Source organism: Equus asinus, chromosome 14 (genome assembly GCF_041296235.1).
Source record: "Equus asinus isolate D_3611 breed Donkey chromosome 14, EquAss-T2T_v2, whole genome shotgun sequence".
Lineage (NCBI taxonomy): Eukaryota > Metazoa > Chordata > Mammalia > Perissodactyla > Equidae > Equus > Equus asinus.
The window spans coordinates 28826037-28843673 of NC_091803.1; the positions used below are offsets into that span (position 1 = coordinate 28826037).

Below are 17637 nucleotides of genomic sequence, written 5' to 3' on the forward strand. Positions count from 1 at the left end.
AGGGATGGAAGCAGGGAGATGACCAGGAGGCTGTTAAGATGGTGAGACACATGGATGCATAAACTACATATTAGGAAGTAGAATGGGCACTGTTTGGATGGACTGGATGTGGAGGTTGGAGAAAGGAAAAAAAATCAAGAATATCTCTTGGACCCAAATATCTACCCAGTGATAAATGGATAAACAAAATGTGGTTATTATCCAGCATGACTATAACGAGGAATGAAATACTTATGCATGCTACAACACAGATGAACCTTGAAAACATATGTTAAGCCAAAAATGCCAGTCACAAAGGCCCAGATATTACATGCTTCCACTTATATGAAATGTCAAATATAGACAAATTAATAGAAAACAGAAAGATTAGGTTTTTTTTTTAAGATTTTATTTTTCCTTTTTCTCCCCAAAGCCCCCCGGTTCACAGTTGTATATTTTTAGTTGTGGGTCCTTCTAGTTATGGCACGTGGGACATCGCCTCAGCATGGCTCGATGAGCGGTGCCATGTCCGTGCCCAGCATCTGAACTGGTGAAACCCTGGGCTGCAGAAGCAGAGCGTGAATTTAACTGCTGAGCCATGGGGCCGGCCCTGGAAGATTAGTTTTTACTTATGGTTGGGAGAGAAAGGAAAATGGAGGAGTGACACCTCAGGGGTTCTCCTAGGGTAAGGCAAATGTTCCAAATTGACTGTGGTGACGGATACATAACTATGAGAATATACTAAAAGCCACTGAATTGTGTACTTTAAAGGAGGAATTGTACTATATGTAAATTATCTTAATGAACTTAAAAAAAAAGAATTTCTCAAGTTTCTAGCTTCACTAACTTCCTAGAAGGAGGTACAATTTACTGGAATGAGGAGCAAGAGTGAAGAAAGGAAAATCAAGTGTCTTGTCCTCTCATGTTGAGTTTCAAATAGATGCAAAGAAAAGCCCTGGTTCATGGATTCAAGGCTGCTCTAGCTACGAGCTTCTGGTAACGCAAAGTGGAGCCCAAACGTCGCTTCAGTCTCCTTCATTCCGTGACAAACGTTCCCCTGGCTGCAGGAAACATTCAAGTTTCTCTCAGCTACTGAGAGACAGCAGAGCTGAAGCCCAAAAGGACCTCCGCTCAGCAGCGGGCACTAACCTATCCTGGACTGGATTTGGTCATCCCACCAATCCCATTTCCCCTCTTCTCTGGCTTCCTCATCTAGTGACTTTTATCTGAGTGACCTACGTATTTTTTTTTTTTTGGAGGAAGACTGCCCCTGAGCTAACATCCATGCCCATCTTCCTCTACTCTATACGTGGGACGCCTACCACAGCATGGCTTTTGCCAAGCGGTGCCAGGACCCAAACCGGCGAACCCCGGGTGGCCAAGAAGTGGAACGTGTGAACTTAACTGCTGCGCCACTGGGCCGGCCCCTGAACTACATATCTTCTCTGCAAGCTGAATTTAAACCACTTGGGAATGAAGTGGGATATAAATAAAGTAGTAGTTGCAGGTGATACAGTTAAGTAAGCAGAGTTGCCAAATTTCAAGTGATTAAATCCTATGTAAGAAGCTGAAGTGATAAAAGCATTCCCTTTTTTTTTTAGTAAGAAACAATTATTAAAAAGAAAAATAGATGACATAAAAGGCAGCTACGGTCCAATCATATTCTATTAATCACATCAAAAAAATGAAATGTAAAATTTATGCAGTAAATTTAGTCCAAGCAAACTAAGCTGGATTTACAAACTAAGCTGGAGAAACGGTGCCGTCTTAGAGGTAGGGCATCTCAGGAGATAACTATGACGGCAGTAACAATAATGAAGGCTGAGAACTAATGACCACTTACATGTCTAACCCTGTTCTGGTGCTTAAGTGCTTCAGAGGTATTGTCTTATTCATCCTCAAAAGATCGTAAGAAGTACTATTATTATTCCCATTTAGCTGATGAGGGAGCCGAAGTTCAGAAAGGTTGGGTTACTTGCCAGTAGCCAATAAGTAGCAGAGCTAATCAGCAGCAGAACTAGGTTTCAAATCCAGGGTCCATATTTATTTTGCCACCGCCTCAACTCCCATTCCCGCTCTTAAGAAAAATTCCAAATGAAATATACCCTTGAGTGGCAAATTCAACTTAGAATTCAGGTCTGTATGATTTATGGTCCAACGTTCCTTCTATTACATGACAATTTCACCTTCAATTTCTGATCATCAGTTCAATGAGTACAAACTAGCAAACTGACTTTTAAGCCAAGTTTAGTCACATAAAGTTTTAAGATAAAATCCAAAAGAAAGGAAAGAAATGAATGTCATAAAAATGTGCTTCTAATACTAATCAGAGGAACACAGATTGGATGTTGCTGAAGTTAGAAAACAGTGTCTCTTCTGGCTTCTCCCTCTCCATTATCCTAAAATCAGTAAGTCCTGTCAATTCTGCTTCCTACATAGCTCTTTTTTTTTCCTTTTTGCAATTGCAAAGATTTCTGAATTATTTTGTTTGGGTCCCTTGTATACAGCATGGAGTTGGATTTTGCTTTATGATTCAATCATAATTTCTTTTATTTTAACAAATTAGTTTGGCCCATTTATATTTATCAAATTGAAATATATTTGGTCTTAGTTCTCTCATATTATTTTATGTGATGCCTTCTATTTCTTTATAGATTCTTTAAAAACTCTCTGAAAATGTGGAAGGCTTATATTTTTGTTTTAGTGGGTGTCTTTATAATTTATATTATACATTTACTCTTCATTTCTTTTTTTTTTTTTGAGGAAGATTAGCCCTGAGCTAACTATTGCCAATCCTCCTCTTTTTGCTGAGGAAGACTGGCCCTGAGCTAACATCCGTGCTCATCTTCCTCTACTTTATATGTGGGACGCCTGCCACAGCATGGCTTGATGAGCAGTGCCATGTCCACACCCGGGATCCGAACCAGCAAACCCTGGGCCACCGAAGCAGAACGTGCGCACTTAACTGCTGCACCACCAGGCTGGCCCCTACTCTTCATTTCTTTACAAAATTTTTTTATTGAGATATAATTGACATTAGTTTTAACTATACAACGTAATGATTCTATATTTGAACATACTGTGAAACGATCACACAGCTCTTGAATAATGACTACACTAGGTCAAGCTACTGTCATCTCTTGTTTGGCTAAGCTTTGGGTTAGGCAGAGAAGGTTCCCAACTGATCCCTCGGTCCACCTCTACTCCCCAGTTCTCCACACTGCAGCCAGAAAATGCAACCTGATCATGTCACTTCCCAGCTTAAAACCGTTCTCCTTCACGGAGGGAGTAACATTCAAACTCTTCAACAGTTTCTAAGTCTCTTAAAATTCTAGCCTCCGCCCACCTCTCATGGTTTTCCCTCCCTTCCCCTCTGCCTGGCTAACTCCTGTTTATCTTTCATATCTCAGCTTAAGAGACCACAGGGCCTCTTGGAAGCCTTTCCCAACTGCCTTCAACCTCAAGACGAAAATAAACATCCTTCTGTCTATGTGCCCCTCCCCAGAACACTGTAATTTTCTCTGGGAGGTGAGGGCTAGAAAGGGATTTTATAAACTAGCTTGAAGTCACAGAATCTTAGGACCATAAACTACCACAGACATCCCAGTCCAACCCTTCCTCGATGCACAATTTCCTAGTCAAGTGTCCTCGCCTCCACTCCACTCTACTTCCCTCAACAAATCTGGTTTTTCTCACTCTAGAAGGTGAGCAGTAAAGGGTTCGCACAGCAGGCCCAGACTGCACACTGCAAAGAGCTTCAGGACTGGCACTTGATTGGTTCATGGGCCCATCTAAGCCCAGAGAATAACCTACCAGATAAGAAGAGCTTTGCATACCCTGGGCCACTCCATACCACATAGTTTATAAGAAAAATATGATTTATGGTGAACACTTGCTTTTGTCTGCGAGGGGCCTTGGTCATGTTATATTTGTCTGACCTCTGAGAGGTCTGCAGGGGGTTGGAGACTGAGTAGCTAAGATCAGTCATGCAGGTGGCTCCATGCCTATATGACTGATCCCTGATAAAAAACCTTGGACACCAAGGCTTTAGTGAGCTTCTCTGTTTGGCAATACTTTGTACATGATTTCACACATCACTGCTGGGAGAATCAAGTCTGTGGGACTCCAGTGGAATAGGACAGCAGGAAGCTTCTCCTGGACTCTGCCCTATGCGCCTTTTTCCTTTGCTGATTTTAACCTGTATTCTTCTGCTGTAATAAACCATACGCATGAGTATTACAGCTTTTTTGAGTTCTTTGAGATCTTCTAGCAGACCCGCAAACTTGAGCATGGTCTTGGGGACCCGTGACACAGAAGGTCTCCTGGATTTTCTCCTTCTTCTCTGTTCTACAACTGACTTACTGGTTCTCTAAGCTTCACTAAAAATGGAGGTAACAATAGAGCCCACCTCAGACTGTGCTGCAAACTGCCAGTGCCAGCCACGGCCTTCCCCACAGGCCTCTCTCCTCCCCTGGCTCAGCCTATCTCTGATGTGATCCTGAATATTGCTATCAGATCACTCTCCCTCAAAAAATTCTCTCTACACTACTCTACTACTACGGAACAGCAGCTACTATTTTCTACAAGAGGGAAACGCAAATGCCAACGAGGCCAATCCCGTTTCATAAACAAGTGAAGCAGGTGGGCTATAGGAAAAGTCCCATGGTCCTTCCTCAGACAGAAAGATGACAGCAGGGAAATATTTCTTGGGTTACAGAGCAGAGGAAAACATTTATCCACCAATGAGGGGAGGGCATAGGTATGAGGGAATTGTGAAGAAAAACAAAACATAAAAACACTCCTGAGTAAGCGCAAAGATAAATGGCAAATGATGCTACCATCCAGCAGAGGGACAACGAGAGTGGCAGTGGGCCAGCGCACGCATGGGCAGCAGCCACTCAGTTTTGGGTGGTTACCGCTTTGGAGCTCAGTGCTGCCAGATCTTCACATTTCTAAAGAGATGCCAGAAATCTGAATTTTGACATGAAACTTCCTGAATGTTTAAACAGAAGTTGGCTCAAAAAAGTTATTTTCAAAATAGTGAGAATTTAACAAAACATAATACGTGAGCTGGAATTTTCAGGATCTCTCCTGAACACAGTCAGATGGCAATTTATTTTATTTTATTTTAATTTTCTTATTTATTTTTTTTAAAGATTGGCACCTTGGCTAACAACTGCTGTCAATCTGGTTTTTTTTTCTGCTTTATCTCCCCGTACATAGTTGTATATCTTAGTTGCAGGTCCTTCTAGTTGTGGGATGTGGGACACCGCCTCAACGTGGCCTGATGAGCAGTGCCATGTCCGCACCCAGGATCCGAACCCTGGGCCACCGCAGCGGAGCTTGCGAACTTAACCACTTGGCCACGGAGCCGGCCCATATTTTATTTTTTATAAGGGAAAAAGAAGAAACTACACCAAAATATTAACAATGGAAACAGGATGATTAACATTTTCCTAATTTTTAATATAAGGAAAAGGGGGAAAAAAGCAAACAAAAAGAATACGCCTGGGGCTGGCCCTGTGGCGGAGTGGTTAAGTTTGCGAGTTCCACTTCAGCGGCCCAGGGTTTCGCCAGTTCATATCCTGGGCGCAGACATGGCACGACTCATGAAGTCATGCTAAGGCAGCGTCCCATGTGCCACAACTAGAAGGACCCACAACTAAAAATACACAACTATGTACTGGGAGGCTTTGGGAGAAAAAGGAAAAATAAAATCATTAAAAAAAAAAAAAAAGAATATGCCTGAGAAGAAGATTCTAAATCTCCAATGCTAGAGAGAGAGAGATACTAAGAGAAGGAAAAGAGACACCAAGCAAAAAGAAGTAGTTCTGGGAGAAAACAATACTATAAACAATTGGAGGGTTACGAGGATAAGAAAAAGCACTTTCTTTAAACAGATTAAAAGGCTTAAAAAAAAAGTCAGCATTTTAAGACTTGAAATTTAAAGGGCTCTCATATACAGATATAAAACTAACCTGCCTTTCTTTTGAGAGATGAAGACTAAAACCATGACCAGACCAAGGTATATTTTTGAAGTCACTTTCACAAGGAAGAAAAAAATACAACGAAGAAATAATAAAAGCAAACAAACAGAAGAAACCTCATCAAACATTCTTGATTTTTTTGTGGAATAAAATAAAAGCCGGGAGAGGGGCCGGCCCAGTGGCGCAGCAGTTAAGTGCGCATGTTCCGCTTCGGCAGCCTGGGGTTCACAGGTTCGAATCTCGGGTGCGGACATGGCACCACTTCACAAGCCATGCTGTGGTAGGCGTCCCACATATAAAGTAGAGGAGGACGGGCACGGATGTTAGCTCAGGGCCAGTCTTCCTCAGAAAAAGAGGAGGATTGACAGCAGTTAGCTCAGGGCTAATCTTCTTCAAAAAATAAAAATAAATAAATAAATAAGTAAATAAATTAAAAAAAATAAAAGCTGGGAGATATCAAATAACATCCATGAAAGGAAGACTACCGGTCTTGGGTTGATTAAGATTAGTCACACCGCCTGCTAATGTAAAGAAAATGAGAACATTTTAGGGATGGGGAAGCAGACGAAAATTAAGTAATTCGTATTACTAATAGAAAAATAATTAAAAAAAAAAAGAGAGGGGCCAGCCTGGTGGCGCTGCGGTTTAAGTTCGCGTGCTTTGCTTTGGCAGCCCGGGGTTCACCAGCTCAGATTCAAGGCACGGACCTAGCACCGCTTATCACGTCATGCTATGGTAGGCGTCCCACACATAAAAGAGAGGAAGATGGGCACAGACGTTAGCTCAGGGCCAACCTTCCTCAGTAAAAAGAGGAGGATTAGCAGCAGATGTTAGCTCACGGCTTATCTTCCTCAAAAATAAAATAAAAATTTTACAAACAGAGAAAGAATGACAAAGGCTCAAGACGTCAAATTAAGGAAATAAGTGGGAATCTAGACTGAAGCACAGAAAAAGCATCGACCTTATTATTCTGAAGAGAATGTTACTAGAATATGTGCATTAGATTGCTATAGATACAGAAATAAAATATTTGTTGTTTAAGCTAATTACTAAAAAACTTAAAAATCCACTGTTCACATTCCAGATTTATGTAGAAGAAAACAGTCTGGGGGCCAGCCTGGTGGCATAGTGGTTAAGTTTGTGCACTCTGCTTCGGTGCCCTGGGGTTCACAGGTTCATATCCCAGGCATGGACCTACATACAGCTCATCAATTCACGCTGTGGTGGAATCCCACATACAAAACAGGGAGACTGGCACAGATGTTAGCTCAGTGACAATCTTCCTCAAGCAAAAAGAGGAAGGTTGGCAACAGATGTTAGGGCCAATCTTCCTCACTAAAAAAAACCCCAAACCAAAAAAAGAAAACAGTTTATGCAATAAAATGCACAGTGAAAAAAATGATAAAAACCAGATGTTAAGTTTAAAAAAACAGAAGATAAATACAAAATTAAAAACAAAAAATAAAACACAAAATTTCTTTCATTAATTGAATAAAAAACAAACTTATGATGATAATAGGCTGCTTATAAGAAGACCCCCCCCCACCCCCACCGCCTGCATTTTAGTTGCCAAGCAATGAGATAAGAGCTTAATAGCTATCTCATTTAACTCTCTCAAAAAATCTACGATTTTGGGGCCGGCCCCGTTGCCAAGTGGTTAAGTTTGTGTGATCTACTTCAGTGGCCCGGGGTTTCGCCAGTTCATATCCTGGGCGCGGACATGGCACTGCTCATCGAGCCATGCTGAGGCGGCATCCCACATGCCACAACTAGAAGGACCCACAACTAAAAATGCATAACTACATACTGGGGGGATTTGGGAGAAAAAAGGAAAAATAAAATCTTTAAAAAAGAAACAAACAAGCAAAACCGAATTCTATGATTTCTATTTTCCAAATGTAAACACTATAGCTAAAAGACTTTAAGAACTGAGACTGAATCTCAAGTATATTTGACTTTAAAACCTATGCTGCATGATGACACCCCACTTATATAGCGCACACTGGATACCAACCAGTATGCCCTATGTAAGTATACTGAGCACTTGAGATTATATGTTACACCCACAACAGCAGTGAAAGGCAGGGAATATTTCACTTTTACAGAGAAACTGAGGCACACATATGGAAAACAGACTTGGAAAAATTTATTTTAACTGAGAAGACAGAAAACCTGTATGTAGAAACATTTTTGTGGGTCTCCACAGTCTATCCCTCCAGTCATTCTTTTCCAGTTTGCGTCACTACTAGTGGCTCCAGGATTCCATCCTTGTTCTTTTCTCTCTATGCTCTGTCCCTCTGGGCAATCTGATTCATGTCCATGACCTCAACATTCTGATGAACACCAAATCTTACTCTAGCCCAGAATTCCTCTTCTGAGTGCTAGGACTCTATTTCTAATTTCTTACTGGGTTCCTCCACATTGAGCTATCCCCAAAACACCACACTCAAGAAGTCAAAATCAATTCATTGTCTGTCCCACCAAGCCTGCTTTGATTCCTGCATTTACTCTCAACCATTAATCGCATTATCACCCACTCACTCTTTCATCTAGCCAAGTGTTTCCCGAGGGCTTCAACGCGCTCAATGGGGCTACAAAGTAAGCAAAGTGTGGGCACTCTCCTCCAGGAGTTTATGTCCTGTGACGAAGACAGGCCTAAATGGATACTTACACAAGACACAGATCCATAAAGACATGCTAGGGGAACATAAAGCCTGGAGGAAACTCCTTGGAAACGACTTTTGAGCCAAGTATTAAAGATCAAGGGGTTAGATCGAAGGGGGCTAGAGGTACAGGAGATTATAGCCAACTGTATACTTGCAGAATTAGTTAAGTTAGTTACCAAGCCCTTTTGGCCTTAATTCTAACACTCTCTTCAGTGCACTCCCTCTCATGTCCATTGCCCTCTTTCGCTCACTTAGACCACTTTAAGTCCTACATGCCTCTAGATAGCTGCCGTTTTTATGTTTAAAATGATTTACAGCATAAAAGTTATCTATGATTTGCTCCATACCTACTATTCCAGTTTCACCTTCCTCCTTTCTCTCATTTGCACCTTCACCTCAAGACATGCCCACATAAGAGAACTCACCAGGCTGTCCTGTCTTTTAACTTTTCACATGCTATACTCTCATTCTTTCTCTAGTTGTTGGTAACCTTGAAGACTCAGTTCAGATGACTCTCTATAAAGTGTTTCCAGACCTGCCACATCCAGTTCGCTATTCCTGACTCAATCCTCCCATGGATTTCACATTATTATATTATTTGTACTATTATACATATTAACTTTTATAGTACCTACCACAGTGTTCTAAAGCTGTTTACATGGTTATTTTTGCTACCAAACAAGGAGCACCTTCAGGGCAAGTATTTTTACTCAATTGTGTACACGTATGTGTGTGTGTGTATATATATATATATATATGTATTGCAGGTGGCCTGGTACAGTGGTTGGAAAGCAGAAGATATCCCACTAACATTTTCTAGATGAATGGATAATATTAAATAAGATGAAGATGATATTTCTAAAATAAAAATTAATTGATGAGAAGACAATAATATTGAATCTTAGGATTTATGGATAGCAATAAAGAAAATGTGTCAACATACAAGAAACTGATAGAAATCAAATTATTATGGAAGTTTTTAACACCCTACATCAGATTAAACTAAGTAAATGTTAAGTAGAACGTTAGAACAATAAAATCAATTGCAAAAACCTAAATGACCATCAAAAGGGGAATAATTAAAAAATTAAGTGTATAATGTGATCTCTATTTCGTACAATAGCATAATAAAATAAGTTAATTTTGTTTTTTTGTTTTAACTAAGATTTAATAACTAATAAAGCATTTTTTAATAATGAGGAAAGGTTCTATGAGAATTTGGCTTTGAAAATACACATTTAAAATAAAAGCCTAAATTGAGTATTCTACAGATTTTTAAAAAATGGCAAAATGTAAGAATGTATTTTATACCATGTTTGCTGGAGTTTTGATCCAAAGATGTGTTTGCAGAAATGCTGTCCACTGTAGTCCACTTCCTTAGTCTTGACTGTGGCTCTTTAATACTGTTCATATCCATATTTACATTCAAGTTTGAGTTCAAGCCTAAAAATAAAATACTAATTTTAAAAAACACTTCATAAAACATACCACGTTTTCCTTCTGGTACTACAACTTCAATTTTCTAGGTTTTAAAAATATGTAATTAACATCTTCAATCCTGCCCAATGTCCCTTAATAAATATCACCCTGCAGATGTGGCATAGCCAAATGATTACAGACAAAGGCAAGGCAGGCAGAACAAACATTCTGGGCTCCTGTCCAACGTCATGCAGAAACAAGGTTGGCAGAAAAAGCCAGGACTAGGTTAGCAGAGAGAGCAATACGCAGAAATCTCAAATAGCTATTCTAACACTCAATAAATAATACAACTTTTTCAAACCATAAAACTGGTAATACTATAATTGCATTAACTGTAGAAAAATATTTCTCCATATAATTTTGGTTATTTTTAAATTCCCTGGAAAAATAAGAAAATTTTAAGAAAGCCAGATATTCAAGTTTATCTCTAATAAACTACATCTCTCTAGCTATTTCCTAAGACTACCATGCATGAAGAATCACATATAATCACTTTCAGTTACTATCCTTTGCTTGTAAACAACAATTTTTAACTGGCTGACCAGCCAAAGCATAGTGTCATTTAAAAGTAAAAATGTCCTGCTCTAATTATACTTAAACGTGAGACTTCAATATCCCAAGGCACAATTTCCTTGAATTTTGCCCATGGCACACATCAGACTTAGATATTCTCTTTGAAGACGGATGGAAATTTCTATCTTAGATACTACAGTAAAAAAAATTGACCATTAAGCCAATGTTTCTTAAAGTGTGATCCAGGACAACCATCAACATCAGAATCATGTGAGATACTTGTTAAAAATGAGGACTTTTCAGCGGGAACCAGAACTTTAACACACATCCTGGTGGTTCTTATTCTAAAGTTTCAAAACAAATGGTTCTAAATACTTGGGTCTGATGAGAGTCCATGTGATATTAGGTCAGTCAAACTTAAAAACTTTAATAATATGAAATCTCTAATATCATCCCTATTTTTGGAGTGAGCAATTAAATTTGTTGCTCTCTGGACTCATCAATTAGACCCAAGAGTTGGCAATTTTTTTCTGTAACTATTCAGATAGTAAATATCTTGGGCTCTGTGAGCCATACGGTCTCAGCGTCTCTATGCAACTCTACTGCTATGGCACAAAAGCAGCCACAGAAAATATATTAACAAAAGAGCACATCTGTGTTCCAATAAAACTTTATTTATAAAGTTAGGCAGCCGCCCAAATCTGGCCAATAGGCTGTAGTTTGCCAATGTATGATTTAGACACCCATACTGGTGTTTGCAAGGGTCAAGCAGACTTTCTTAATCAGGAAAAAGTATCTCTTGCTATAAAGCCAGCCCGGATAGGAAACCCCATATTTAAAAATTTATCTCCTCACTGGCCCAATTTATATGTCCAGTATGTAGTCAAACAATGTGAGTCACTTCCCTTCACTGGTGAGACCAAAACCTCTCAATGTACTTGGGTATTCTTTTACCACTATACTCTATACTGCTGTCTTTGGGATCAGCTGGTCACCACCAAAAGGCTTCTATGCTATCTATCCGCAGTTGTAACTGATAAAGGAACTGCTTCTGGGAATGTAAAGAGATTGCTAACAATCCCAGGGACTCAAAGTGCAATCTATATCATAGCTGAGAGCCCATGGCAATACCAGGGAGTGCCAAACCATGTATCAGTGCAGGCACAGAGAGAAGCAGGGGCAGGGGCAACAGCAGGCCCCATCCCTGCCTGTAGCCCACAACATGCTAGGTAACTAACCACCTTCAACACAGTTGGGTTAGCAACCAACAAAGCTGGTTTACAAGAAACCATTGTAAAGGAAAAGAGAAAAAGGAAAAGCAAAATGAACAGGGTGCGAACAACCAAGGATCAAAATATAATCAAAGGCACAAGAAGAACAGGGACCTAAGGAAGGAGAAAACACAGAAGCCTGATATTTCTGGAGGGAATAAAAGCCTGGAGACATAATGAAAAAGGAGAAGGGGGAAAGTTATTGCAAATGTGATAAGGGCAATCCTTTCTCTCACTCCCATTGTCTACATTTATACCACTAATCATTTACAAATATTTAGACAAATTAAAATTTCAGGTTCTGAAAACTACAAATGTGACTATTCACAGTTGTTTCCCCAAAGCAGCACTGCTCAAAATTTCTCTGGTGCACTGTTTCTAGTAATTATTTCAGTCCTCTTCCCTTAATATCCTACAATTAAGATATCCAGTTCTTAAAAAGAAGTATCTTTATTCTAACCCTCTTTTTTTCTTTTTCTCCCCAAAGCCCCCCAGTACCTAGCTGTGTATTCTAGTTGTAGGTCCTTCTGGCTCTGTTATGTGGGATGCCACCTCAGCATGGCCTGATAATGGTGCTAGGTCCACGCCCAGGATCTGAACTGGCAAAACCCCGGGCTGCCGAAGCGGAGTGCACGAACTCAACCACTCGGCCACTAACCCGCTTTAAATGAATGCAGAATTTTTGATGGTGTGATTTTCTTGAATGAAGAGAGGCCTTTACTGAACCATGAAGATAGGCTAATTAAACCTAGAAGAGGTATGGCAACTCTCAGAGAGGAAACAGCTGAAGTACCAGCATGGCTTTCATGAGGGAATAGACTGTAAAGGTAAGAGAGAAGGATGTAAGCTTGTGATTACCGAGCATTAGCTGAATGTTTTGGCCAAGGAGAAACCCACCTATAGGGAAGTTGCTGAAAGCATTTATTGGTGATGGCCCTTTTTGCAGCTCGGGTGTAGTGTGGGGCATGACGTTTTCGAGGAAAGACTTCATGGCTGGCTGATGGAGTGACTGCTGCTGAGATGGCGGAGTCTGTTGCTTCACCAACAGGTTTGGATCAAGTTGACGGGATTGTTGCATCATTTGCTGCTGCACACTAAGAGGTCGACCCTTCAAACAACAAAATGGGAAGAACTGTGGAGAAAAAGTCTTTACAGACATATTCCTTTTCATTTCTGAATTCACTTCCTTCTCAGCAGGAAGGTAAACAATCACTGAATATCAGTTAACATGACTTCTGGGCAAACAGAAGACGTAATAAACAATGTTTCATTATATTTTAAATAAAAGCATTTCAAATCTCGTTACAATGAAATTGATATATAAGTTGAGTTTAAGCGTAGCAGGGGACGGATCTGATCTACCTGCTGGTCTTGCTGCTGCCGGTTACCAGAAGGCACGCTTCTCTGACTCTGCGCCGCCCTTTGCTGCTGCGCTAACAATCGCTAGAAGGAAACATTGCAAAAAGGTCTTCAGTATCACATCATCAGAGAGTAGCATGCTTGAGAGTGACTGTGGCAGATGGACCTACAAGAGCATGACTTCATTGACTCAATGCCATGTCCTGACTCATCTAGTATAATCTCTTCCTTGAACTCTCTGGCCTTCGGCCATTCTGTTGAATTCAGCCTTTTGTTCAATCTAAATTTCCACTTCATCAGGGAAATTTTTCCTGATCATCCTACCCCCCTACCACCCTAGACTTGGCTGGGCTTGAACACATAGCACCTTGTCCTTTGAGTTCACTGTCTGTCTTCACTGATGGACTGTAAGCTCCCTAAGGGCCATGACCATGCCTGTTTTGTCTACTGTAACACTTCCTGCACAGAGTCTAGTGTTTAGCACACACTAGACATTCAAATGTATACTGAGTAGGGCTCTTATCCTACTTACCTGTAACTGGGAGATCTGAGAAAGCTGGTTTAGTTGGGATAGCTGGTTCAGCATGGCTACCTGTTGAGGGCCAAAGAGCGGATTCAGGCCACCGTTGTTTGGTGCATACTTCAGCAATGAAACTGGAACCTTAGGATCACAATGGAAGGTTAATAATGTTTATAAAATAACTCAAACTACTAAATGTACTGTGTATTTCAAATTATCAATTAAACTGTGGACTATTATTTTGGGGGGGAATCATGTTCTTTCTTTGCTTTACTAATTTATTGTTCACATATACTTTCATGGGTTAAGTAAAAGGTGACAGAGATGAATCTTAAATCAGCCAATTTACTTTGCTTTTGTCCTCCTCCTCTCAAGATGTTTTATGGTAGATAACGGTAAATTTTAGATTTAAATTATCTTTGACTCATTTTCTCCACCCTACCTACAGCCTTTTGTAATAATAGCTAATTCAGAATTAGCTGCATCTCAAAGATGCCAATGAATATTACGATGATCAACAAGTCTTCTCATCCAAATATAAAATTATTCAAGGTTCTTTTCCAGGTAAACAGAAGAGAATATAGTCGGAGTTTATTTACCTGAGGGGAGAGTAATGGAGGAGGCACTTGAGCACGGAGATTAGGCTGAGATGAACTAAGAGGTTGTGCTGGAGGCTGCTGCATGCCCCGGGGTTGTGCTGCTGTGTTTCCAACACCAAACATACTGGGATTGCCATTCTACAAAAAGCAAACAACAACAGAATAACAGTGGGATCCTTTAGGGACAAACATTTCATTACTACTCTGTAATACTGACTTAAATACAGTAACTACACATAAGAGAGATTTTATTACTTATACAAATCATTCAACAGAGAGCCTAAAATACACACGCAGACTTACCTGTCTAACAGAATTCAAGTTTTGCATACCCAGCCCTGCTATGGAGCCAAGGGCCTGGTTAGGTAGTGCACTATTTGAAGGGGGAAGCTTCATGCTTTGACTGGACATAAACTGCATGTTTTGGGATTCATCTGCTACAATGCCATCCTGATTGGACAGACAGAAAGATGTGCAACACCAGCCAAGCAAACAAGTGGAAGGGAGAAATCATTGCAGGAACAGAAGAGAGGTCACATGACATTCCAGCATCAACAGGAAACAGGCAGAAAACAGAAGAGATCAGATTAGTGTTAATTCTAGAGCACATAAAAAGAACCAAACACATTTCACAGGATTAAGAAGAAAATATACATACAATTCCTATGCTAAATCGAGACATGGGACAATGAACTACGAATTCAGTAATAGGATTTGGCACTGGATTCTAACACTTTATATTAAATGTTGTAAAATATTAATGAGAAAATTATGCTACTAAGTGTATTGGTTTATTAGCCACAGGGGTAAAACAAACAAACACAGACACCTACCTTATCAAAATAAGGACTGCGCTCCATGGAAGACTCTTTGGAAATCTGAGGCCGAGAACCAGGACCTTTCCCGACCGTTCGATTGTAATCACCAATATTTAGGCTATGTTTATCTATCTCCATTCGTTTGTCTTGCAATATTCCTAATAAATTCAGGAGACCATGTTACCAAGTAGGAAGATAATTAACCTAGTTGGTTTCAGATAAATTTACAGCAGAAAGCGAAATACTCACTTCCCAAACTGAAATGACTTCTGCCTTGACAAGGACATGTGAAAAATGCACTTGCATTTAATAAATCTTGCGTTCCTCACAAGTAAAGTTGGGTTTAGCAGATACCGTTATTTTATTGAACCAATTAAATTGAAAATAGGCTAGCAGACAAAAGGTAAGACATCTTTGGTCATCTCTAATCCATTTAATTTTACAATAAAAACATGGTTTCCAGTAACAACAAAAACAGCACCACAACAAACTACCACCACTGTCTAATAGATGCTTACCATGTGCCAGGCACTGTTCTAAATGTGTGTTCTAATTTAATGCTTGTAATTCTACTATTATCAATTCCATTTAGCAGCTGGGGAAACTGGAGAGCAGACAGGCTAACATTTTCCCCTCTCTCACGTCTTGCTCTATCCATTACTCTCCTCATTCTGACTTCTCTGCAGAAAATATGACCTCCTTTCATGGAAACGCCCTATCCTGCAGAATCTTCTTTGCTTGAAACAGTCAGCCCCCAAGCTGCCATCCTACTTCAACAAATCTTTCAAAAGAGGACAATGCTCTCTGTTCCCATATCTTTACCATATGCCCACCTGGCTTTTCTCCTCTCTCCACACCTGAGCCCACTTCTTTCTCTTTCTTCAATGTTGGGATATACGAAGACTTACTCAGTACACTCAAGGTGTCTGTCTTTTGACTCTCTCTCTAAAAACTTATTTCCCTTAGACTTATTCGCTACCAAGGTATCAAGAGTCATTGCCATTGAAGTGACTCAAATACAAACGTCTAGTTTACTTTCACTTCTGAGCAAAGTCCCACATCTTTAATTGCCTGCAAAGCATAGCCACTTGAGTGCCCCACTGTCACTTCTAACAGGTGAAACCAAGCACAGGGTCTTTCCCTCTAGATCTTCCTTCATGGGACTTGAAAGTGGCATCTTTATTCTCGCAGTCACAAATCCCTGAAACCTTGGTTTTCAATTTGAAAAAATACCTTTTTTCCCTAGCTCCTTGTTCCTCATTCTCCACATTTTCTCAAATATCTTTGCAATTTCTGTCATTCTTTGAGATGTCTGCTGCTGCTGCCACCACCATAACACTCACATTCACTACCCCCATACCAGGCAAATAGAAAGGAAAAATTTTTAAGGAAAGGATTCTTAAAAGAGGTACCATTTTAAAATGCTGTTGGTTTCTTGAAGTACTTTTGCAGCTATGGGTCAGATATCTGGATAATCCACCTTTTAGTACTTGTAAGAGCTCTCTTTTGAATGTCAATAATCCTTTGCAACTTCTCTTCTGTTCTTTCTCCCTGTTAATGGCACCATTATTCACTGATGCACCCAATCCCGCTATCTTGAACTCTTTTCCTCACTCTCCACATCTAATCCTATAACCAAATCCAGCCAACTCTTCTTCCTAAGTCTCTCTCCAAGCCGTTTTTTCTTGATAATCCACATTATTTATGCCTCTCCAAAAAATATCTTTTAAAAGAGTAGCATGTTACATCTTCTCCACAAACCATTCCTCCAAAACTGCAACCCTTTATAAATGGTCTGAGTGCCAAATGCGGCAGCCTCTCTTAGCCTATCGATCCTCTAAGAAGGTCCTGGCCTAAAGTTACCAATGACTCATCCTAACACCCAGTGTCAAATCCACTCCCTGACAACCATGCTCCTTGCTTCAAATCTCTTTTCTTACTTGGCTTCTGAAAAATTATTCTACTCTAACTTGTCCCACTTCTCCTCAAGATCTTTCCTTAAATGTCATTGTTCCCCCGGGATTTTGTCTTTGGTCCTTTACGACTCTGTGGTCAATGTATTTTTGAGCCTTTACTACCTTCAGTGTCTAATTAGTTACACTTATATCCAATCCTCTCTCTTCTGAGCTCCACACCCAGATTTTCTACTGCTTACTGGACATCACTACATGGTTGTCACAGCAACTTTAAATTCAATATCTTGTCTATCAAACCTGTTACTCCTATTATATTTCTTATCTCAAATAATGGCCAGTTACTGATTTATTCTCTCTCACATCCAAATTCACCCTTTTTGACTGCCTGTGAAAACATCTGGGCTATACATTTTTTTCCTTGCCCCGCTGGCACTAGGCTTTGTCAGTAGAGGGTGCTGGAGAGACAGTGAAGGAGGACATTGCTTCCCGGTCTAATATGCACACGTGGCTTTGGCAGTGCTCAGTTTCTC

General features: G+C 40.1%; 1 protein-coding gene across 10 annotated transcripts in view; it reads right to left on the reverse strand.

Moving 5' to 3' along the window:
* TNRC6A (trinucleotide repeat containing adaptor 6A) overlaps positions 1–17637 on the reverse strand; it is a 102083-nt gene that overhangs the window by 12133 nt on the left and 72313 nt on the right. For 8 of the 10 annotated variants that reach the window (XR_011494218.1, XM_070484671.1, XM_044747573.2 and 5 more), the window contains 7 exons: positions 15207–15349; positions 14677–14823; positions 14374–14511; positions 13787–13915; positions 13258–13338; positions 12793–13003; positions 9944–10075 (listed from right to left, as the gene is read on the reverse strand). Coding sequence is in view for 8 of the 10 variants with exons in the window: in XM_070484671.1 (XP_070340772.1) it covers positions 9944–10075; positions 12793–13003; positions 13258–13338; positions 13787–13915; positions 14374–14511; positions 14677–14823; positions 15207–15349 (981 nt within the window). In the remaining 2 variants the exon portion in view is untranslated. The remainder of the gene's footprint in view (positions 1–9943; positions 10076–12792; positions 13004–13257; positions 13339–13786; positions 13916–14373; positions 14512–14676; positions 14824–15206; positions 15350–17637) is intronic. The other 2 variants (XR_011494219.1, XM_044747577.2) reach the window with 1 other exon arrangement.